This window comes from Amia ocellicauda, chromosome 18 (assembly GCF_036373705.1).
Source record: "Amia ocellicauda isolate fAmiCal2 chromosome 18, fAmiCal2.hap1, whole genome shotgun sequence".
In the NCBI taxonomy this organism is placed as follows: domain Eukaryota; kingdom Metazoa; phylum Chordata; class Actinopteri; order Amiiformes; family Amiidae; genus Amia; species Amia ocellicauda.
The window spans coordinates 24,509,365-24,527,888 of NC_089867.1; the positions used below are offsets into that span (position 1 = coordinate 24,509,365).

Sequence of the window (18,524 nt, forward strand, 5' to 3'; positions counted from 1 at the left end):
TAATCCAGATGTTCAGTGGTTGTGTGGTTACTTAACATTATTTCAATCTGAGGACACTTTCTAGAAGAAAGAGAGAGAGAGAGTGTGTGTATGTGTGTGTGCGTGTGTGTGTATGTATATATCAGTATATCATTACCTGTTGCTCTCGTTCTGCTGCTCCTTGTGCGGCAGGCAGGGCGAACTGGCCGTGGAGTTGCTGCTCTCCTCCTCCTCCATTTCCAGCCTGTGTTGGGGGGTGACTTCCTGCCTCCGCGTCTCTTCGGACCGCAGTCTCTGCTGTAGATTCTGCACACACAAGAAGTCCGCTTACTACCCACAATGCACCTGGGCCAGCCACACACTAAACCCAACTTCAGACACCCCAGCATAGATCTTCTTGCTGTGACCACCCCATACAGATGAACAGAACTGGCTTCTATAGAGATGGGACTAAGCGTCCTGCACTACAGTTAATATTGAGGAAATAATCATTCTCCTAACATTATTGTTATTATTTTTGTGGTTTTATTGCTATTGATTTCTTCTGATCTCTTGTGTTGTTTGGTTGATTGTAACCATGCAAAACAAAACAAACTAACATATCTAAGAAAAACCACAACAGATGACTGTGCCACAACCCTGCAATTCAATAATTGGTCACCAGTCCTGTAATACACAACACTGCCCACTGCTCATCTCCTCAGTGTCTGGCGGGTCGGGTCACGTGACGGAATGATGACTGCGTCTGTCACCAACCCTGTACAAATATGCCTCTTATTTTTGCTGTGTCTCCCTGTTTTACACGCACAATTACAAGTCGTAATTGGTCCTGAGGTATTGATGCTATGTCCATTATATAACACCTGCTTCATGATGCTGTGAATGGGACAAAAATGTGAAAAATTCACCTGAGATTTAAAAAGCGTAAATGCAGGAACGCATAACACCACAGACACATTAGAAGAGGACTGGAGGGCTTAGCCTCATGCAAGAGCACATGGCGTGGTTTCGAAGAGCTACAATGCCTTTCATCCCAGCTGTCCTGTGTGAATTGTCAGCAGCAGTTTGAAAAATGAAAAATTCTGGGGTAGAGGGAGAAATAAACCACCATACCTGTGCATTGCAGATGGCCTCGATCCAGCTCCGCCCCTGGGCAGCACTGTTGGCCTGGAAGGAGAAGGCCGCCACAGCGCTGCGGAACTCGTTGAGGTAGATGAGGAGGAAGGTGCCTGGGGGTCAGAGGAGATGCAGGGGTCAGCGACACTCTTCAGCACAGCTCAAGGCATTGGAAGACAGGGGGCATCTAACAGCACAGGCTTTGGGAGGCGGCGTCAAGGAAGGGGCCCGTAGGAGGCCAGCCTCTTACACTCACCGGGGTCCTTGAGCTCCCGGCACACCACATTGTGTAGGATCAGGGGCTGGCGGACCACCTTGGCCCTCTCGGCGCGCTTCACTGGCTTGGTGATCAGCAGCATGTCGGTGAACAGGAAGCAGTACACGTCCATCTGAGAGGAGAGAGGGGGCACAGTTATAGCATCGTCACTTTCTCTCGTTCACACACATGAGATCGGATCGCTCATTGGCTTCCCATTTCTCTAAACTCCAGGGCTCGTTAGAAGGTGTGGCCACTGGGGGCAAGGCCTGGAGGTCTGTTAGGCGTGGGGGCAAATGGGGACATTTTTAAGATGGGGGCCAAACTGTTGAGGCCCACAAACTCACTGCAATGTGAGAGAGAGAGAGAGAGAGAGAGAGAGAGAGAGAGAGAGAGAGAGAGAAGTCCTTACCCGGCTGTCCTTGCCCTCTTTCATACGCAGCGCCCCCTCCAGGTGCAGCTGGCGCGTGTGGTCGGGAGAGATGCCCATCATGGGAGCAGTCAGGTCAAACCGGCTGAACTCCCGCAGGATCTGAGGAGCGAGAGAGCAAAAAGATGTTCGTTCAGAGACCGCAAGAGGTGTGACATCACGAGTCTGACATCACCCGGAGGTTAGAGGCCCGCAGAGTCACAGATATGCTCACCTTCTCCACCTCCTCGCTGCCCCCATCCACCGCCTCATAGGCCTCGATGCGGCCCGTCACCGTCGCCAGCTTCTGCCGCTCCTGTCGCTGGCGCATCTGGGAGTCCACACTGTTGATGAAGCTCTCCACCGAGGCCACCTGGAGCACAAAGACACACAGGGCTGAGCACAGGGCCACGCAACACACGCACAACGCTGAGACAGAGGATGTTGTAGATTGTCATCGTCCTTCAGCAGACTTGGCCTGGAGAGGATCACACACTCATTGCATTCCGAGATCGGCAGCGTGGCGACGGACTGGCCGATCGCCGGGACGCATCAGACGCCGGTTCCCCGTGCTCACCATGCTGATGACGGCGTCGCGGGCCGCTGGGTCGTCTGTCTTCTTCAGGACGCTCTTCAGCAGCAGGGGGTACTTGGTGAGGCGCTGGTGGGGCTTGACCAGCATGTCGGTCAGCTTGAGCCGGTTACACTGCTTGTGCGTCTCTCCCCACTGTAGACAGAGAGAGGGGTCACACACAGACGCACACAGTTAGACTTAGAGAGGCAGAGAGACACAGAGATACAGACCAACACACATAGCAAGACTTAGAGAGACACACAAACACACAGATAGACTAAGAAGCACAGGAAGACAGAGACATACATGCACACACACACGCATGCATGCACACACACAGACACACAGATTTCTCACCGTGATGTAGATCTTGAACAGTTCATTGTCCCTCAGCAGACTGCGCATGTACTCCATACAGGCTTCCTCCTCCATGCAGTAACGGATATAGGGCTTGAACCTGGCACCGATCTGCGCAAACACACACACACATATTAATATACCTTTTAATAAAGAAGCAAAGCCATAAAAGTGTCTCGCCACCTCGCTGCTCCCTACTATTGCCCGTGTCTTCGATGTACTCATCCTTTCCCTCATAACTGTCTCCCTCGTTTTGGCAACGCGGCTCGTAGCACCGATGTAACTGATGCCATGTTCCAGCCCCGACCCTAATACTGTCCCCTATCCGAGACCATGCTTTCGGCGCCGGGGGGGGGGGCGCTCACCGTGCTGAAGCCCTGGTGCAGGTGGGTGGGGTTGAGCAGGGTCCTCTCGGCGCGGGCTTTCTCCAGCGCCGGCAGCATCACCTCGGCCCACAGCCCCGTGTGCAGCTGCACGATCTCCTGGATGTTGTTGAAGAGGCGCGCGGGCTCGACCTCCGACAGCAGGCCGCTCTCCTGCAGGTTGAGCAGCCCACACAGGAACAGCTGCGCGACAACACACACACACACACACACGTTACTCGACAGCCACGTGTGACCGTTTTAACAGTAAACGCAACCAGTCTGTCCTCACCACAGATCTACAGTGTGTTAGTATGAAAAAACGGTTTATTAAACTATAGGTGTTGATCGTTGATATATTTTTAAAGTCCTAATTTTTAGTAGTACATTTTCTGCAGACCTCTGTGTTATTGGATCGATTGGCTGTGACTCATTCAGCTCAAATCAATCACAGACGTATAATGGTATAATATATTGTTTATGGGTCATATTCATTTCTCATCATCGATTACACTTAAAACACTGTCAGCCCCGCAGACTGAGACAGACAGGCAACATCTCACAGCGTCCTTGGTCGCAATAACACAGTGTCTGTTTTCTAATGGGGAAATGACACGCTCAGGGTGTCGACTGTCTTGTAAGTGGTAATTCAAGAGGCCCCTCAGGTGTCCATACATTTAGTGTGCATGGAGTTGTGTTACGGACAGAGAGAGGGAGGGAGAGAGAGACCGTGGTGTCACACTTACATCCGTGATGACACGCAGCTTTTTGATGTAGGTGGCTTCGGTCTGCAGCAGCTCCCAGATGGCTTCCTGCTGGTGAACCTGCTTTCTGGTCAGAGACTGAGGACGGACACAGAAGGACAGGAAATACATCACAGACCATTCTGTGTAGCAGCATATCAAACAATCGTCCTCAGCACACAAAGCCTGCGAGCTGAACTTCTGGTCCGAGTTTAAATCACAATGGCAGTGTCATAACTGTTCCAGGAGTGAACTTCCTTCATTCTGCCCTCGGTGTTTGTGTGTCGCTCTGGCGGTCTGCAGTGAGAGGGGGTTGGCTGTACCTGAGGGTCTTCTAGCAGCTCCTGCCAGGACTCTTCCAAGGCCAGGTTCGTCTCCTCCTCCTCCCATGAGTCGTGGTGAAAGGCCAGCTGGGAGGGCACTTTGGGCAGCCCGAACACGGTGTATGAGTGAAGCTTGTTCTGGAGCTGCTCGGCCCGGTCCAGCTCCTGAAACACACAGACCAAGATGAGGGTGAGAGGGGGAAGATGGAGAGAGGAGAGAGAGGGAGAGGGCTGTCCCTTGTTGTACCCTTACAGCCAGGATCGTTTGCAATATACAGTAAAAAAAAAAACTGAGCTGATTGTCACGGCCCATATGTGTTCACTGCCGACACAGCAGAAACATCCTGGCTCTGTTGTGTTTAGCAGACACTCCCCTTTCTATCTATCCATCTCTCTCTCACGCTCACAAAAACACCCTATCTGGCTGCAGATAACGCGCTCGTTTCTCACACAGGCAGAGGCCTCCAGCGATAGCCTCTATCTTGTCACTATCTCTGGAACATATCACAGAAAAGCACTCTGCCCTGAGCCCCTGCTGTGAGGCACAAGAGCAAACGAAACTCCCTGCCTAGTTAAATAAACTGGGTTGGGAGGGGAGGCGAAAAAGCAAAGGAGTATGGGATTAATTTACCGCTTATTGGAACATATATATCTACAGACGCACACACACGAGAAGCTTGTGTTAAATCAGGTTTCTCTACTGTATTTATTATTTATAAAAGAGTAGTATTATATATATATAAAGAGAGAGAGAGAGAGAGAGAAGAGGTCTAATTCAGTAGTTGAGCACTTGGTTCAGAGAGTATTTTGGAAGCATTTCAAAACAAAAAGAAAGGGCATTTTATTTATTTTTAAGGCTTCTCTGTCTGAGCTGTTCAGACTTTTGGCTGTAGTCAGTGTCAAAAACCCAAACTAACAAAACTATCTTCTAACAAGCTTACGGTGCCGTCAGATCATCTCCCACTGACGGGATCAGACCCCTAACAAAAACATCCGTGAGTGTGAGGCTCGGGGGGGTGGGAGCCGAAACACAAAGGCCAGCGAATAAAGACCGTGTGTCGCTATGTCAAAGGGGACAGTTATAGGAGACGCCACACTTTCCCCTCCCCCTGCCTGCGCACTGGCCCTGGTGTGTGTGTGTGTGTGTGTGGATCTCCCCTGGGTGTTACGAAATTCACTCCCCGAGCCCCCCCCCCACCGAAATGAGGACAGATGGTGTGAGTGGGAGCGACACGTTGGCTGACAGATAAGTGACAGTTGTGTGCCCTGCTGTGACACTGTCGTGTGTGTGTGTGACGGGTTTACACTAACAGTGCGCTGGAGACTTCAGTCCCAGGAGTGAATGGGGGGGGATTTAAATATTTACTGCCTGCCCTGTCTTTCAATTTGCCCCCACATTCTCTGGTTCACTCCTCGTGTTTACACACCCAACACACACAGTGAAAGTGAGAAAGTCAGTATTATTATATAATACTTTTACACAATCGCCTACTTTCACTGGGTGTTTTCAGTCTGAGCTCTCGTTTTTCCAGTCAATCTGGTCCGATGGGTCCGGGATAAATTCTATTTATTTCGTGTTGGTAAATATCTCTTTAGTAGGAAAAACAATGGCATTTGTGACATGGCTCTTGTGGACGGATCATCTTTACTGGCAACATTTACCAAAACCTCTTTCCTGTTCGGTTTCCTTGTAGGCTCCCAGCAAAAAGAACTACGTTTGTGTTGTTGTTGTTGTTGTTGTAAACGCTTGGAAAGAAAAGCTGAAACAGTCGCTAAACAATTTAAGGAAATCTAAAGCAACGATCTTTTCAAGTCTGTCTCCTTAACCGAGTGTTTTTTGTCTTCTGCCCACTCGATCTTTCAAGGAACATAAAAAGGGTTCTTTGAAAATGATGCAACCGTGCCTAGATAAGCCCTAATGCGGATCGGTCAGGCGCGACAGCTGAGGAACAGAGGAGCCAAGATATCTATAATACCACAAAAAAAAACATGTTGATTGCTCTCCTCTGTAGCACTTAAGATGGATTTGTTTTCTAAAGGTGCCTGTAGGGCAGTGAAGTGATCTTTGTGCCGGTTTTGTTCATGCAAAACCAAGAGGATGAATCATATTTTTGAGAGCGGCTTCCTGTTGAACATAAGAAGCGATGTATTTAAGCGGAGGCTTTGATCGCACTGTAACAGGCGGTAAAGCGATCTGTAAAGCACCCAGAAAAAGCGAAATCCAGCTTCCCTAATAAGGGTCTATAGGGACAATGGAAACATCCTTTTCTTGTCCCTGCACCCGTGGGCGGTGGGGCATTGTGTGGTGCATTCTGCCCTGCGATCTGGGCTGTGTGTATGTGGGAATGGGATTCAATGACACGGGGCAGGCAGAGCTTGTTTCAGGTTTCACCTCCTGCTGTCAGAGGCCACGCTGTCACGCACAGGAGGAGGTCGGTGTCAGGTTTGGGCAATAGCAGGGTGACACAGCTGCTGGCGATTCCTTTTGCCACATTTGCACACATCTGCTCTCACCTCCAGACTGGCCATGGGGCACGTTACACTCTCCCTCAGGCCGATCGTAAAGAGGATCAACCTGTGACAGACTCTCTAGGGAGCCGGTTTTTAACCACTACTGCTAGAGGCCTGGTTAAAAGCAGTAGCAGTGTGTATATGTGTGTGTGTGTGTGTGTGGTGGGCGCTGCAGTGACAGTAGCGCCGAGATCCGGTCCATCTCTTACCCTGCCGAATGATCCGGTCCCCATGCCTGAGCCGAAAAAGCCGCTGAAGCGACTAGCCGCCCGGTTCTTCCAGCTGTCCGGCCCGGCGCCCGCACTGGGCAGTGAGCCGCCCAGCTGTGACAGCGAATCGGGAGACGGGATGTTGGCATCCCCGAGAAACTCAGTCATGTTCTTCCTCCGGCGAGCCTGACCCTGCAAGACAGAGAGAGAGAGGAGGGGAAGTGAGTGATTGCAGGAAACACACACACATGGGGAAAGAGAAGGGAGGTAAGTGTAGGAAGACAGTCACACTGAGAGAGAGGGAAATGGAGAGGTTTCCTATTCATAGAGTCAGCTGCAGGGAGCTTGGCGTGGCTCCTGAGCTCACATGCCCATTTCACGTCCCACATATCAGCCCCTATCAGACTCTGCTGCCCCACCAAGCTCAGGGAAATCCGCCTGGGAGAGAGTGGTACTGAATCGGAAAGATACACAAACATGTCGAGCCTGTTCCTCTGTCGGGCGTCCTGAACGGCATCATTCCGATCGTTGGCGGTGCTCGAACCTGCACAGGGCGCTAAGCGTCTCCGGAGAAGTGGAGCGTATTAGGGAATTAGCACCTCGTGAGGAGGCAGAGCACCTTGCGAGAGAGTGGATTTCAAATTATAGGCAAGCACAACATAGAAACATTTAAGTAACGCCAGGCATACAAATTAAGTATTAGGATCTCAGAAACTCTCAATTCCTGATGATCTCATCTTTTTTAGACATTACCGGCTGCACACTAGCATGTATTTGGCTCAGTTCTAGTGTTTACATGTTTCCCCTGAAGATCTCTTTCTGCCCGTGATGTATTGATGCTCACGTTGACACTGAGTAGGAGGTCAGCAGACAGGAGGTCTTGGAGCAGTTAGTGGCAAAATAAATTGTTTATACAAATTTAAAAAAGGAAGACAGAAAGAAAGCAGACAGAAACAAAAGTAGGGATGGAGGAGCACACATTTTTTTTAATCACTGGATGCAGGGCGAAGGGGGGAGTAGGAACAAACGTGTACGTACTCAAAACCTAGAAGCAGCCTTTGGAGGGGGAAAGGGAGGGAGAGAGAGATATGTGAGACTATAAGAGATAGAAGGGGAGAGGGGGAAAGCTGAATGGCTCAAGATCATCCCCCTCTCAGACAGCAGGTCTGATCAGCTTAGGGCAGGCAGCGAGGTAATCCAGTCACAGACAGGGAAACACGAGGAGCAAGAGGGATCCCGGGTGCTGCGTCAATGCGGGCAGGAGGGACCGTTGTGCCGACAGGTGCGATCGGCATGCCTTTGAAATGCACCGGCGACAATCAGTACCAGGGCCCAGGATCCCTATATGGGGCGGCAGTGCCCATTTGGGAGGCAGCTCACAGATGTGAAGTGTCCCTTCTCTACTCAGTCAGGGGGCCGAGACGGGGGCAGGATGTTCGGATATATCTGTGCACTTTAGATTTAAAAAACAAAACTGCCCATGACAAAAAGTCACCATCAAGCATGAACACAACACCCAGGGGAGCAGAAACAGAAAATAAAACAAGATTGTCAGCAATTCTTCCCCCTCCTTGATATATACTTCCTGGCTGGTATCCCCACCCCCCACCCCCCAGAGTGTGATTGGAATTGTTTGGAAAGGGACATTGGCTTTCCAGTCTATTTTTATGAGTGCCCCAGCGGCCCGGGCCAAGAGCTGTTGCACAACGCGATAAGCTAACAGCCCCCCAGAGAGCCCGGGGACCTTTGATCGGGGGGGCGGTTTCCGAGCGATCCCGGCCAACGCACTCACAAAGACCACAGGTGCAGGGAAGTGGACAGGGAAGGAAGAGCGGCCGAGGAGACTTTTAATAGCCATGAATGGAGAGTTACAGCAAACAGGATCAAGACAAACAAGTTGGACCGTCCCCAAGCAGGGCAGTGTGCTCCTCTCGGCTAATCTGATGTGTAAAGATGTGATTACGATGTGGCAACGACTGGATTGCTATTCGGACACGCCGGGGTGTATGTTGTCTCTGCACAGGGTTTTGCTCTCAAAAGTCTTCAAAACAAAGGCACTTTTTCAGAATCACGTTTACAAAACCAGTAAAGACACACAGACGGCACTGAGTAATGACCAGATAAAAGCAGGACCTGTTCTAGAGATCACACGACCCGAGAGCAACCCGAGACCCCCGAAACAAACTGGGAAGACCCTGGCACAAAGTATGAACAGACACAGACACTACTCGTCATTCTCCATTTGGCAGCGAGAAGAAAAAGAAAGAAAAATCCCGGACACATTCTCCATAGCAGGGGGAATGAGAGGAGAGGACTCTACTCACCATGTATGACAGAGGCAGGTCAATAGCACTGAACACCATCGTGACTCTTCAGCAAGGAGCATGGGCCATGGTGCAGACAGATACCGTACACTGGAGTTTGCCTCTTTTGGATCCCCGCTCTCTCTCACACACAATCCAGTGTTGCACAAGTCCCCGATTCCCAGCTCCTGTCTAATCCCACGCTCCCAGGCTACTCCTACAGTGACAGCGGCTTCCTCACTCCAGAGTGGGTTAGGGATCCGTGCGAGCGTTCAGGGCAGCAGGTCCCCGGGGCGAACTGAACACCACGATCCCGGCAGGCACATCCTCCCCACAAGGCACTGGGAATGTCAGCACCAATTACTGCGCGCTCTCTGCCACTGATCTCTGCCAACTGAGCTCCGGCTGGCTGCATTGCCGAGAGGGACTGCGCTGATGTCATGGCAACCCGAGGATCCTGCCCCATTGTGTCGAACCGGGGGTTGGGGGGGCGGGGCCTGATCTGCATACAGGGGCGGGGCCTGGAAACCTGCCCGTGGAGCTGGCCAGGCCTGAACTCACGCAGCAACTTTTTTTTGTTTTGCTGTGGTTTGTTTTTCCCTTTCGTTTCCTGCTTTATCCTCCCCCACACCCCCAGTCACCTCCTCGTCCCACCCCAGCCGTAATCTCGATCTCCGCTTATTAAACACATTTTCTTGGGTGAGTTATAATAAACTGATCACCCCTTCATTATAAATAAAGCCTTTTCAATCTCAGTCACTCAGGACACACACACACGCCTGTTTTCCTCCCCAGAGGGACTGCCGTGTCACTGAACCGCCACACTCCCATTTTTCACAAGAGCCGTCTAAAGATACCCACGAATCACAACAAACAACAAACTGACTGACTGTGGGCGTCATGATCCACGTTTCCTTGCTCGGATTACCGTGGAGTTCCCCTTTTAAATCCTACATTGGAATTCCCTGTGTTTTCTTTACGGGACACTCTGGGGCTTTCGCACCCTGTCCTTCGCGGGCCCCGAGTAGTTCACTTGAGCCACCATCCCATTTTCCTGAACATGTGAGTATGTAACGTAATTGAGCAGCTCCCAGAGGCTTATGGGCTGAACTACGGTGTCAACAACTCGGAATTCACCTCCCGGAAAGGATGGAAAAATAGGAAATGCAGTAGCTCAGTGCAGGTAACACACACTGTCAGGGGCAAGAGCATCACCAGGGCTCCAGCAGGTAACGAGCTCTGCCCTCCAGTCAAGCGCTCTCTCCTTGGATGCTAATTGGGATCTAATGAACCAAGCTCCCTGTCGGCACGGCACTGTTCCCAACCGGATCTCCCTTTGCACAGACCAGGTGTTGGTTTGCTCAAGATGTCTGGGGCTCAAGCTGAATTCCCTGTGGTGCAGAAGGCTTGTGCAGTAACAGTACAGTATAGTGCAGTAGAGTAGTGCAGTTACAACAGGAGGCTGCGGTAACCACTCGGGACAGTTAGACAATCACGCTATAGTACAGGACACGTGAAACGTGTGGTAGGTATATATATATATATATATATATATATATCAGTCTCTCTCTTTTGTCTTCCCTAGCCTGACCCTTATTTGATCTATGAAAACCTTTAAAATAAAAAATAAAGACAAAGCAGTGACAGCTTCTATTGTTGCCATTTGGGAGATAAGCAGCCTCATCCTTCTCGACTGAGGGTGCGAGGACAGTCTCCCAGCAGCCCTCGGGATGCTCACACTCGTGCCCACACCGACATAACATAACAGACTGGGAGCCATCAACTTTATTAATATTATTAACTAATCAGGGTATACAAAATAAGAAATGCCGAACAAATATATCAGCAGGAAAGACTCACTTAGTTTTATTTAGTTTCGATATAAACTTTCCAGCTCCTGATAAGAAAAAACACACAAAACACACAACCCCCATGTCACCGACTCCACTTGACTCCCATGTCGTGCTTCAGTAAGGCACGAAGGTTATTGCTTTTTGTTTTAAACAAACTGAGCCACTGTTTGCAGAAGGCTTACTAAGACTTTCCACCGGCGCTCACAGGGCAGTGCAGCCCGATAACACATGGAAAAAAAAAGGAATGAAAACCCAATCAGTTTTCATCTGGTGCCAGTAAAGGGGAAGCAGGAATCAAAATTACATTTCAAAACGAGCAGATTTGAAAAGATTATCTTGCCTGCCTGACCACAAAAGGATTTGGGTGTTTTGGGTGGAAAACAAACCCAAAAAAGAAAAGAAAAGCAATCAAATCAACATCAAAACAGCTCACTTAGATGCATTTAGGATAGCCTAGATAATCTTGAGACCAACAGATAAATGTGAGTGCTCAACAATGAGACGCAGCGATTCTGTGGGTGTGACCATCATTAGATCCCTGCGAACCGACACCACAGCCGACTCGCAATCAACGTGCCTTCAAATTCAACCCCCTCGCGCCCTGACTTTCAACACCTCCGAGTTTCGCTGCCTTCTTTCATTCCTTCCTCTTGCGTCGGGGCTCCCAGCGAAACAATAGGCTTATAAGTCTGTTGTATTTCATATCCCTGTTATTTCCTACCTGAAATATGCTCACATGGAAAGCCATCACAATGGACTCATAGGAAAAGCTCACAATGAAGTGAGACAATGGGATTCCTCTCTGTGTGGAGTCAAAACAAACTTAAAAAAAAACACAGCGGTGTCATCTGTCTAGACCTCAAAACTCTCCTTCCTCAGGCAGTTCGGCACGGTTTGCAAGGCTGTGTGTAAACAGAAGTGAACGGCAAAGGCACGGTACAATCCTACACAACCGAGTGAAAATACACTGTTTCAGCCCCCGTGGAAAAGCTGTCGTCCTTGCGCCCCACACGGATGCCTCGGCCCTTTCAGAAACGCTACTTTACACTCATATCACGAGGCAATCATCAGATACGCTTCCTAGTACAGCTACGTTTGTCCGCACAAGATAAACAACACTAACACTCCAGAGCACGCCAAGACAACAGTCATTCAGCAAAACACATTCAATTTCAAGGACCGGTTTGTTATACGATCTATCTATTTATATCCATTAATAAGTGCACACACTGTACAGGCTGTATTTGCTGTCTGTGTACAAATCTACCTGCTATAGATCTTACGCTACTGTTCACATTCATAAAACCACTTGTTTATTTTCTCCGTGTGTGAATGAGAACCCGTCAGTCTGCGTCAATTCCTCACTTCAACCCCGAAGACCAAACATGCACAGCTACCCTTCTTCAAATGTCACCCGTGAGCCGACACGCAAATATCTGAATGAATGTTAATTATACTTTAGCGTTGCTGGCTTGTCGCTGTTTTGTACCAGATAGCGATAGCGATAGACTCTACATCACTCCTGGCCTCGATGCACCTGCTTTATCCACAGCCACCTCCCTCCCTCTCTCACCTCGCACTGTGCCGGCGGTCCATCCTGCGCATGGGCCCGGTAGGTCTCCGGCTCGCTCTCGGTGATCAGGTGGAGCAGGTCCCAGCTGCGCCAACCCGACAGGTGGCCGAGACGCCACCTGACCGCAGAATCCTCCTGGACGGAGCCCCCTGCCCCCTTCTCCTTCATCAGAGCCACCGGGGGAGACTGGGCTGAGCCGGGCCCGAGAAGAGGCCGCAAAAAAAGAAAGTTCCCGGGACACTTCAGCTGCTGTTCCCCTCCGGTCAAATAACTAAAAAAGATGAACGATTGCCTCTACAGGATATTCTAAGTACTAAGACATTAAACTACAAGTGAGGCAGCACGGGTCCAATAAGTCCAACAACAGCAGTGAAATCCTCCATCCACTACAGACTGGAACAGTTCGTGTCTGAACTCTGCAGTCCCAGATTCACAGTAAATCAGTGTCCTGCAGGGCTGACACCCTGACCTGTCCCGCCCCCATCTTCCCCGCTGCGGTCACTCCCCCCTGGCCCTCACTGGACGAGCTGGGCTCTGGGTGGACCCGGGGCCACAGGTGAGGGAGTGTGGGCCTCCAGACACCAGCCACAGCGCCCTCCCTCTCCGCCTAGTTCATCCCATCGGATAAAAAAAAATACCCAGCAGCCCGAGTGGCACAACAAAGGGAACCGAGCGCCAGTTGCCCTGCAGGCCTGCCACTGTTGAAACGGCATGGCGCCTCCATCGACCACACCTGTTTGTCAAATTTGAGATCGTTTCTAGTCCCTATTATTACTCCACCGTCTCGTGGATGTATTCTGAATGGGTTGGTATCGATTATACCCCGTGCCGCCTTGGATAAAGGCGTCTGCACACAAAAGGGAAAAAACGCGTTTGTGTGTTGCCGTTTTTTTTATAGTCGACGGACTCAACTTGTGGTTGGGAGTCCCGTGGGATGACGTTTAAGAATACATCTTGTGTGTGATGTATTTTACGTTGTGGTGTACTGTATAGGAACAGTTTAGCATGCCACACAGTGACAACATCTCATCCTTGTTCTGTTAAGTCTGTCTGTTGTGTGCAAGGATCAATCACAATGACAGAGCAGGTTAAAACAAAAAAGACCAGACACTCAAAGCACACGTTATAACAGTGTCCAATCAATTAAAAGCGTCTCTAACACAAAAGGCAGGCCATCATTTGCATGTACCTGAACAGTGCTGGTTGCCAGGTCATGATCATGCATTAATTGCACATTAAGCCTAATTGGTCTCCACCCTTAGTCAACGTGTCTGGATCACTTTGTTAAACGGACACACCCAAGTTTAGACGGATTCTCCTTTTACAGGGGCAGGAATAAACTCCACACAGTTGACGACTTCTGCGTTTTGCAGTTTCTGGGTTTTGAGGTAGTTTTCAGTTCCTATGGACTTTCAATTGTTTAAATATATATATATATAAAAAAAAAAGGGAACTCGACAGATAAAGGCAGTTTGAAGGCAAACCTTATTGACTTTAGGGGATAAGAAATGGCTCATTGAAACTAGTAAAAGTAAGCAGTCAATACAGATCAGGCACCAGGTTTGTTTGTAAAAGAATTAGCTTAAAAAAAAACTACGAAATTAACAATAAGCACAGTTCAGTCCCTCTATATTAGTCATTCATCCACATCCGCAAACTCTTACTCAAACCGTCATTAGAACAAAAGCAGGGGAATATCGTTTGTATAAGAAAACTAATACATTGACGGAGACTAAAGACAGACCACTGTCACTTTTTAAATATGAAAAGGTCTTATCTGCCCTCAGTCTGAATACAGAAAGCTGAATTGGTCCGGGACAAGTGTGAGTGAGAGTGAGATAAGCTGGAGAGAGACGTGCGAGTTTGGAGGAGGCTGCCTCTCGCTCCCTGCCTGAGGAAATCGAGCAGAGGCGATCTTTTGTTCCACCTTAAGCAGGATTGATTGAATTTTCTCAGAATGAGTGATGGCATTTGGTGTCCTGAGGCCACGAAAAACACTTGTGTTTTGTTGGACCTTGAATGCAGCTGATAAAACATAGGCTGATGGACTCTCACAGATAAACTACAACCAAAACAGCTGTGAATGTGGTTTGTACTGAAGAGATATTGTGTATATCAGGCACTGCATAGGCCTTGCTCTCGCATACTGGTGTGTTTGTGCCTGCTCCATTTGGTGCTTTGCATTTGATTCCTCACAATTGTGTTCTCTTTTTGAAGGCAGCTCCGTTGTATATATAGAGGGCCTCTGCACACAAGTTGAGTGTGTACATCTGGTGGGCAGAAAGGGGATGCTTGCGTTTCAGCATTTAATATAGTATAGATGGATCTACTTAACGTTTATAGAAGCATTTCATGAGCGAAGCAGACACAGATGCAGCTCCGACTTCAGTTACCAGACAATGCAGTCGAGGCGTCTGTGCCGACTGGCAGAATACACTCCAGCGATCAGCGATGTGGTGCAATCGTTAATAACCTTTGATCTAATTAGCAGAACCAATGGCTTGGTTGTCATAGTGCAGGCTGGCACAGGCGGCCGTGATTTGCACGTGTCCTCTCGGTTCACCGCCCCAGTCACAGCTGGACTGAACCCTGGCGCTGGGCATTCCCCTCTACTAAAGCAACACGTCTGAACAGTATAGACCCCAGACAGCACCGGCTAAATGACTATTCAGCACCTACTGCTATATAAATCGGGTATATAGAAACAAAACAAAATACATATATACACATATTATATTGAAAGTTATTCAGTAACTGTTGAGTAACTAGTTTTTACCTCATCACAGTAAGATGCCAATAACCCTCTACATTAAGTACTGATAACAGTATCCCACTGATATGGGTCTGAATGACAAAAACTGTTATTCGAAGCAAAAAGAGCAACACGAGGCATTGTTAGAGCGACACAAAGTAACTAACAGGATTGACCTCTTAGGGAGCGGCCGAACGAGAAAAAGGCTGGGGAACCACATCTAAAACCGGGAAACCCCAGGTCCTACTAACACCCCGTTTAAAATGGTGGCTAAGTTCAAGAGCCCCTACCACATAAGTGACAAAGATTTGCGTACACTAATCATTGTGTCATCATCAGCCGGGTCACAAGCACTCAAATGTCTTCTGACATTGATTTTGACCAGACCGGCACACAGACTCCAGTATTTGCAAAGCTTGTGTATACATGGCGACCCCTTGGAGAGGGTGTCTGGATTTCTGCCTAGTTTATTAACCTGACAAAATCATTTCCATTCACCCTCTCCTCTCTGTGCATTATGCAGAGATCCCTCCGATTCAAGGACAGCAGATTAAACCCAGAACACAGTGCAGCCTGCGGGGGGCCGCTTCCAGGAACCTCACGGCAGCTTTACCTTAATCTTCTCCTTCCTCGCGTTCTCCTTGTTGCCGGAGCTGCTCGAGGAAGAGAAGAAGCGGGGTCGGGAAGGGGCCGGGGGGGAAATGAGCCCCCCTCCAAACTCCTGGACCCGGACGGCCACCAGACCCCGCCTGGGACCCATGTGTGGGGGGTCTCCGGTCTGCAGCAGGGTCAGGTCAGTCAGGGAGCAGAAGTGGGTCAGCACACTGCCCTGCACGGAGGGCTGGGACGGGCTCCTGGGTAAATGCCAGCTCTTGTGGCGGGATGTCAACATTTTTTCTTCCTTCCTAAAACTGTACTCCCTCCTCGCACTTAACTCTCTCTCCCCCGCCTTCTCTCAGACTCGGTTGGCCCCCAGAGACTCCTCCGGGTGGATACAAGCGCTATCTCCAGCTCTCGCCCTTTCCATTTCCTTGAAACTGACAGAGTTCAGAGAAATTTGGGAGCTCAGGAATCGGGAAGATCCCACTGGAAGAGTTTCGTGGAATTCAGCAAATGGAACTGGTCGTCCCCCGTCAACAGGGGAATCCTACACATCCACAAATTCCCACAAGATCCACTCTCCGCCTCGTACAGCAGGGTTACTTCCTGAGAGCTGGCCGTCCACAATGTGAGGTTAAAGATGTGGCAACGCACTCCCGCATCCACCGACAGTAAAGGGGTCACAGAAAAGTGCTAGAAGTCCTCTTCCACTTTAGAGACCAATGTGGCAAAAGATCCTGCAGTCCAGTCATAAAATTGTGTACGTGACAGAACAGACACCATCGAAAAGCTCTTCTATTTTGCTGCAAGAAAAGCACTTTGCAGTCTTTAAAAAGGTTTAAAGTTAGGTTAAAAATATAGTATTAAATCCTGCCCACAAATCCAACTGCAGATACCTGAGCTTTCAGTGCAGAAGTGGGATTCACGCACATCTTACAAAGGAAACCTGTCAGCAATCTGGCCAACAGAGGGCGCATTGCTCTCCGAGTGAAACTGACAGGAGTCGAGTCAATAATTAAGCGGAAAGAAACAAGACAAATAAGAAAGTAAACCAAGCTTGGTGGGGATTCCCCTGCTGAGACGGATAAGTATTCTGCAACCCGAGAGAGGCCAGGACTCCAGCTGCTTCAGCCTCACACTGGCTGCGTTAATCAATCTAATTCACCAGGTAATCGCTCTCACCAATAATCCAGTTATTGCTCCTTCGGTTGGGTGACAAATATCGCCTAGTCCAGGGACAGCACGCCTCCTGTGGGGTACCCGTCTGATGTCGTTTTGGCGCACGATCAATTACTGCTCTGATCTTTGCCAGCTTGTTGGAGGAGAAAAAAAGAAAACTGGTTTCGTGCCCGGCTGAACACAGCATCCACAAGCTCCTGGGAGGGCCGTTGTTAGGGCGTCCTCACCAGCGTCGTCCGTGACCAGAGGCGACGTCCGCACAGCCGGTCTCCCGCGGACTCGACATGCAGAACAGGAAGGGGTTCTCTGCTCGCTGTCCGCCGTCGTTCCTGTTCTCTCCCCGTCTGCTGGCAGTGCTGACTACACCGCCACTCGTCAGGGAATATGCAAAACTGATTTCCGCGGCTGCCTCATTCTGCCTAATTGCCTTGCTCGGATCCCGACTTCCCCCCCTCCTGTGCACACGTGGAGCCTTGCCACCACACGCACACGCCGGCCCCAGCCTTTGACCCCGCCCGTCTCTAGGTTGTTGTGTTTTTTTTTTACACCCCATCGGCAGGGCCGCTGAGGGGCAAAGAGCACTTGGCGTCGGTTCAGCGGAGATTGGCCAATGCGCACGGGTCCAACTCAGTCCGCAGTCTCTGTCCCTGCCACACACTTTCCCACACTGAGCCCAGGTGAGGTCTTATCTCTGCCCAGGTTCAATATAAGCTGGCCTTATCAGCACGTTGTACAACCCTTCAGCTGGGAACAGCCCCGTCCGTCCGTGCAGCACAATGGCATTCATTCACGGGACGTTCGACAGGTACGGCTACTTGCAAGAGCAAAGCTTTCACTCTTTCGTCACCCACATCAAAGCAGCAGTTCCTATCCACAGGCAACTTCCTCTTTCCACCTTCACTCCCCAGCTCTGTGCATAATGGTTCCTGCGCTTTGTGCCTCTCAGAGTTGGATGTATATCTCTTCTGCAAAAGGAGTCCCGGAGCTGCAGTGCACGCATGGTTTGTAGGGCAGCATGTCTTGGCTCTAGTGCCTCTTAAAAAACAGATACAATTTAAAAAAGCATTGATCGATGGCACAGAATCAATAACTCCCTCTTTGGGAACATGACAAGAGTTTGAAATGCAGTCAGTAATGATTTTGAAGCACATTATTACATTATTAGGAGCTGGTTGGGTTGAAAACATGGGTTTTAGTTAAGCTATACCTCGATTGAATGTATCAGTAACACACTGTCCTGCTTTCATTGAATTCTCAGCGTATTATCAGCAAGAATTATTGGGTTTAAAATGGACACTTCCGAGCAATAAGCTTTAAGTCACTTTTCTTCCCTTAGCATGTTAATATATTCATATACAGAATTGATCTTTATGTCCCAATTTATTAAGAAAATGCACATGAATTTAACTAGAAATGCCAGATGTG

The 18,524-nt window shown here is 49.5% G+C and overlaps 1 protein-coding gene across 6 annotated transcripts in view; it reads right to left on the reverse strand.

Moving 5' to 3' along the window:
* LOC136713478 (pleckstrin homology domain-containing family G member 5) overlaps positions 1–18,524 on the reverse strand; it is a 69,168-nt gene that overhangs the window by 4,990 nt on the left and 45,654 nt on the right. For 5 of the 6 annotated variants that reach the window (XM_066690575.1, XM_066690573.1, XM_066690576.1 and 2 more), the window contains 11 exons: positions 6,840–7,031; positions 4,120–4,284; positions 3,800–3,895; positions 3,057–3,257; positions 2,692–2,802; positions 2,338–2,487; positions 1,996–2,133; positions 1,764–1,883; positions 1,352–1,484; positions 1,093–1,208; positions 137–285 (listed from right to left, as the gene is read on the reverse strand). In XM_066690575.1, the coding sequence (XP_066546672.1) occupies positions 137–285; positions 1,093–1,208; positions 1,352–1,484; positions 1,764–1,883; positions 1,996–2,133; positions 2,338–2,487; positions 2,692–2,802; positions 3,057–3,257; positions 3,800–3,895; positions 4,120–4,284; positions 6,840–7,031 (1,571 nt within the window). Of the gene's footprint in view, positions 1–136; positions 286–1,092; positions 1,209–1,351; positions 1,485–1,763; positions 1,884–1,995; positions 2,134–2,337; positions 2,488–2,691; positions 2,803–3,056; positions 3,258–3,799; positions 3,896–4,119; positions 4,285–6,839; positions 7,032–15,933; positions 17,487–18,524 lie in introns of those variants that run through there. The other variant, XM_066690577.1, reaches the window with a different exon arrangement.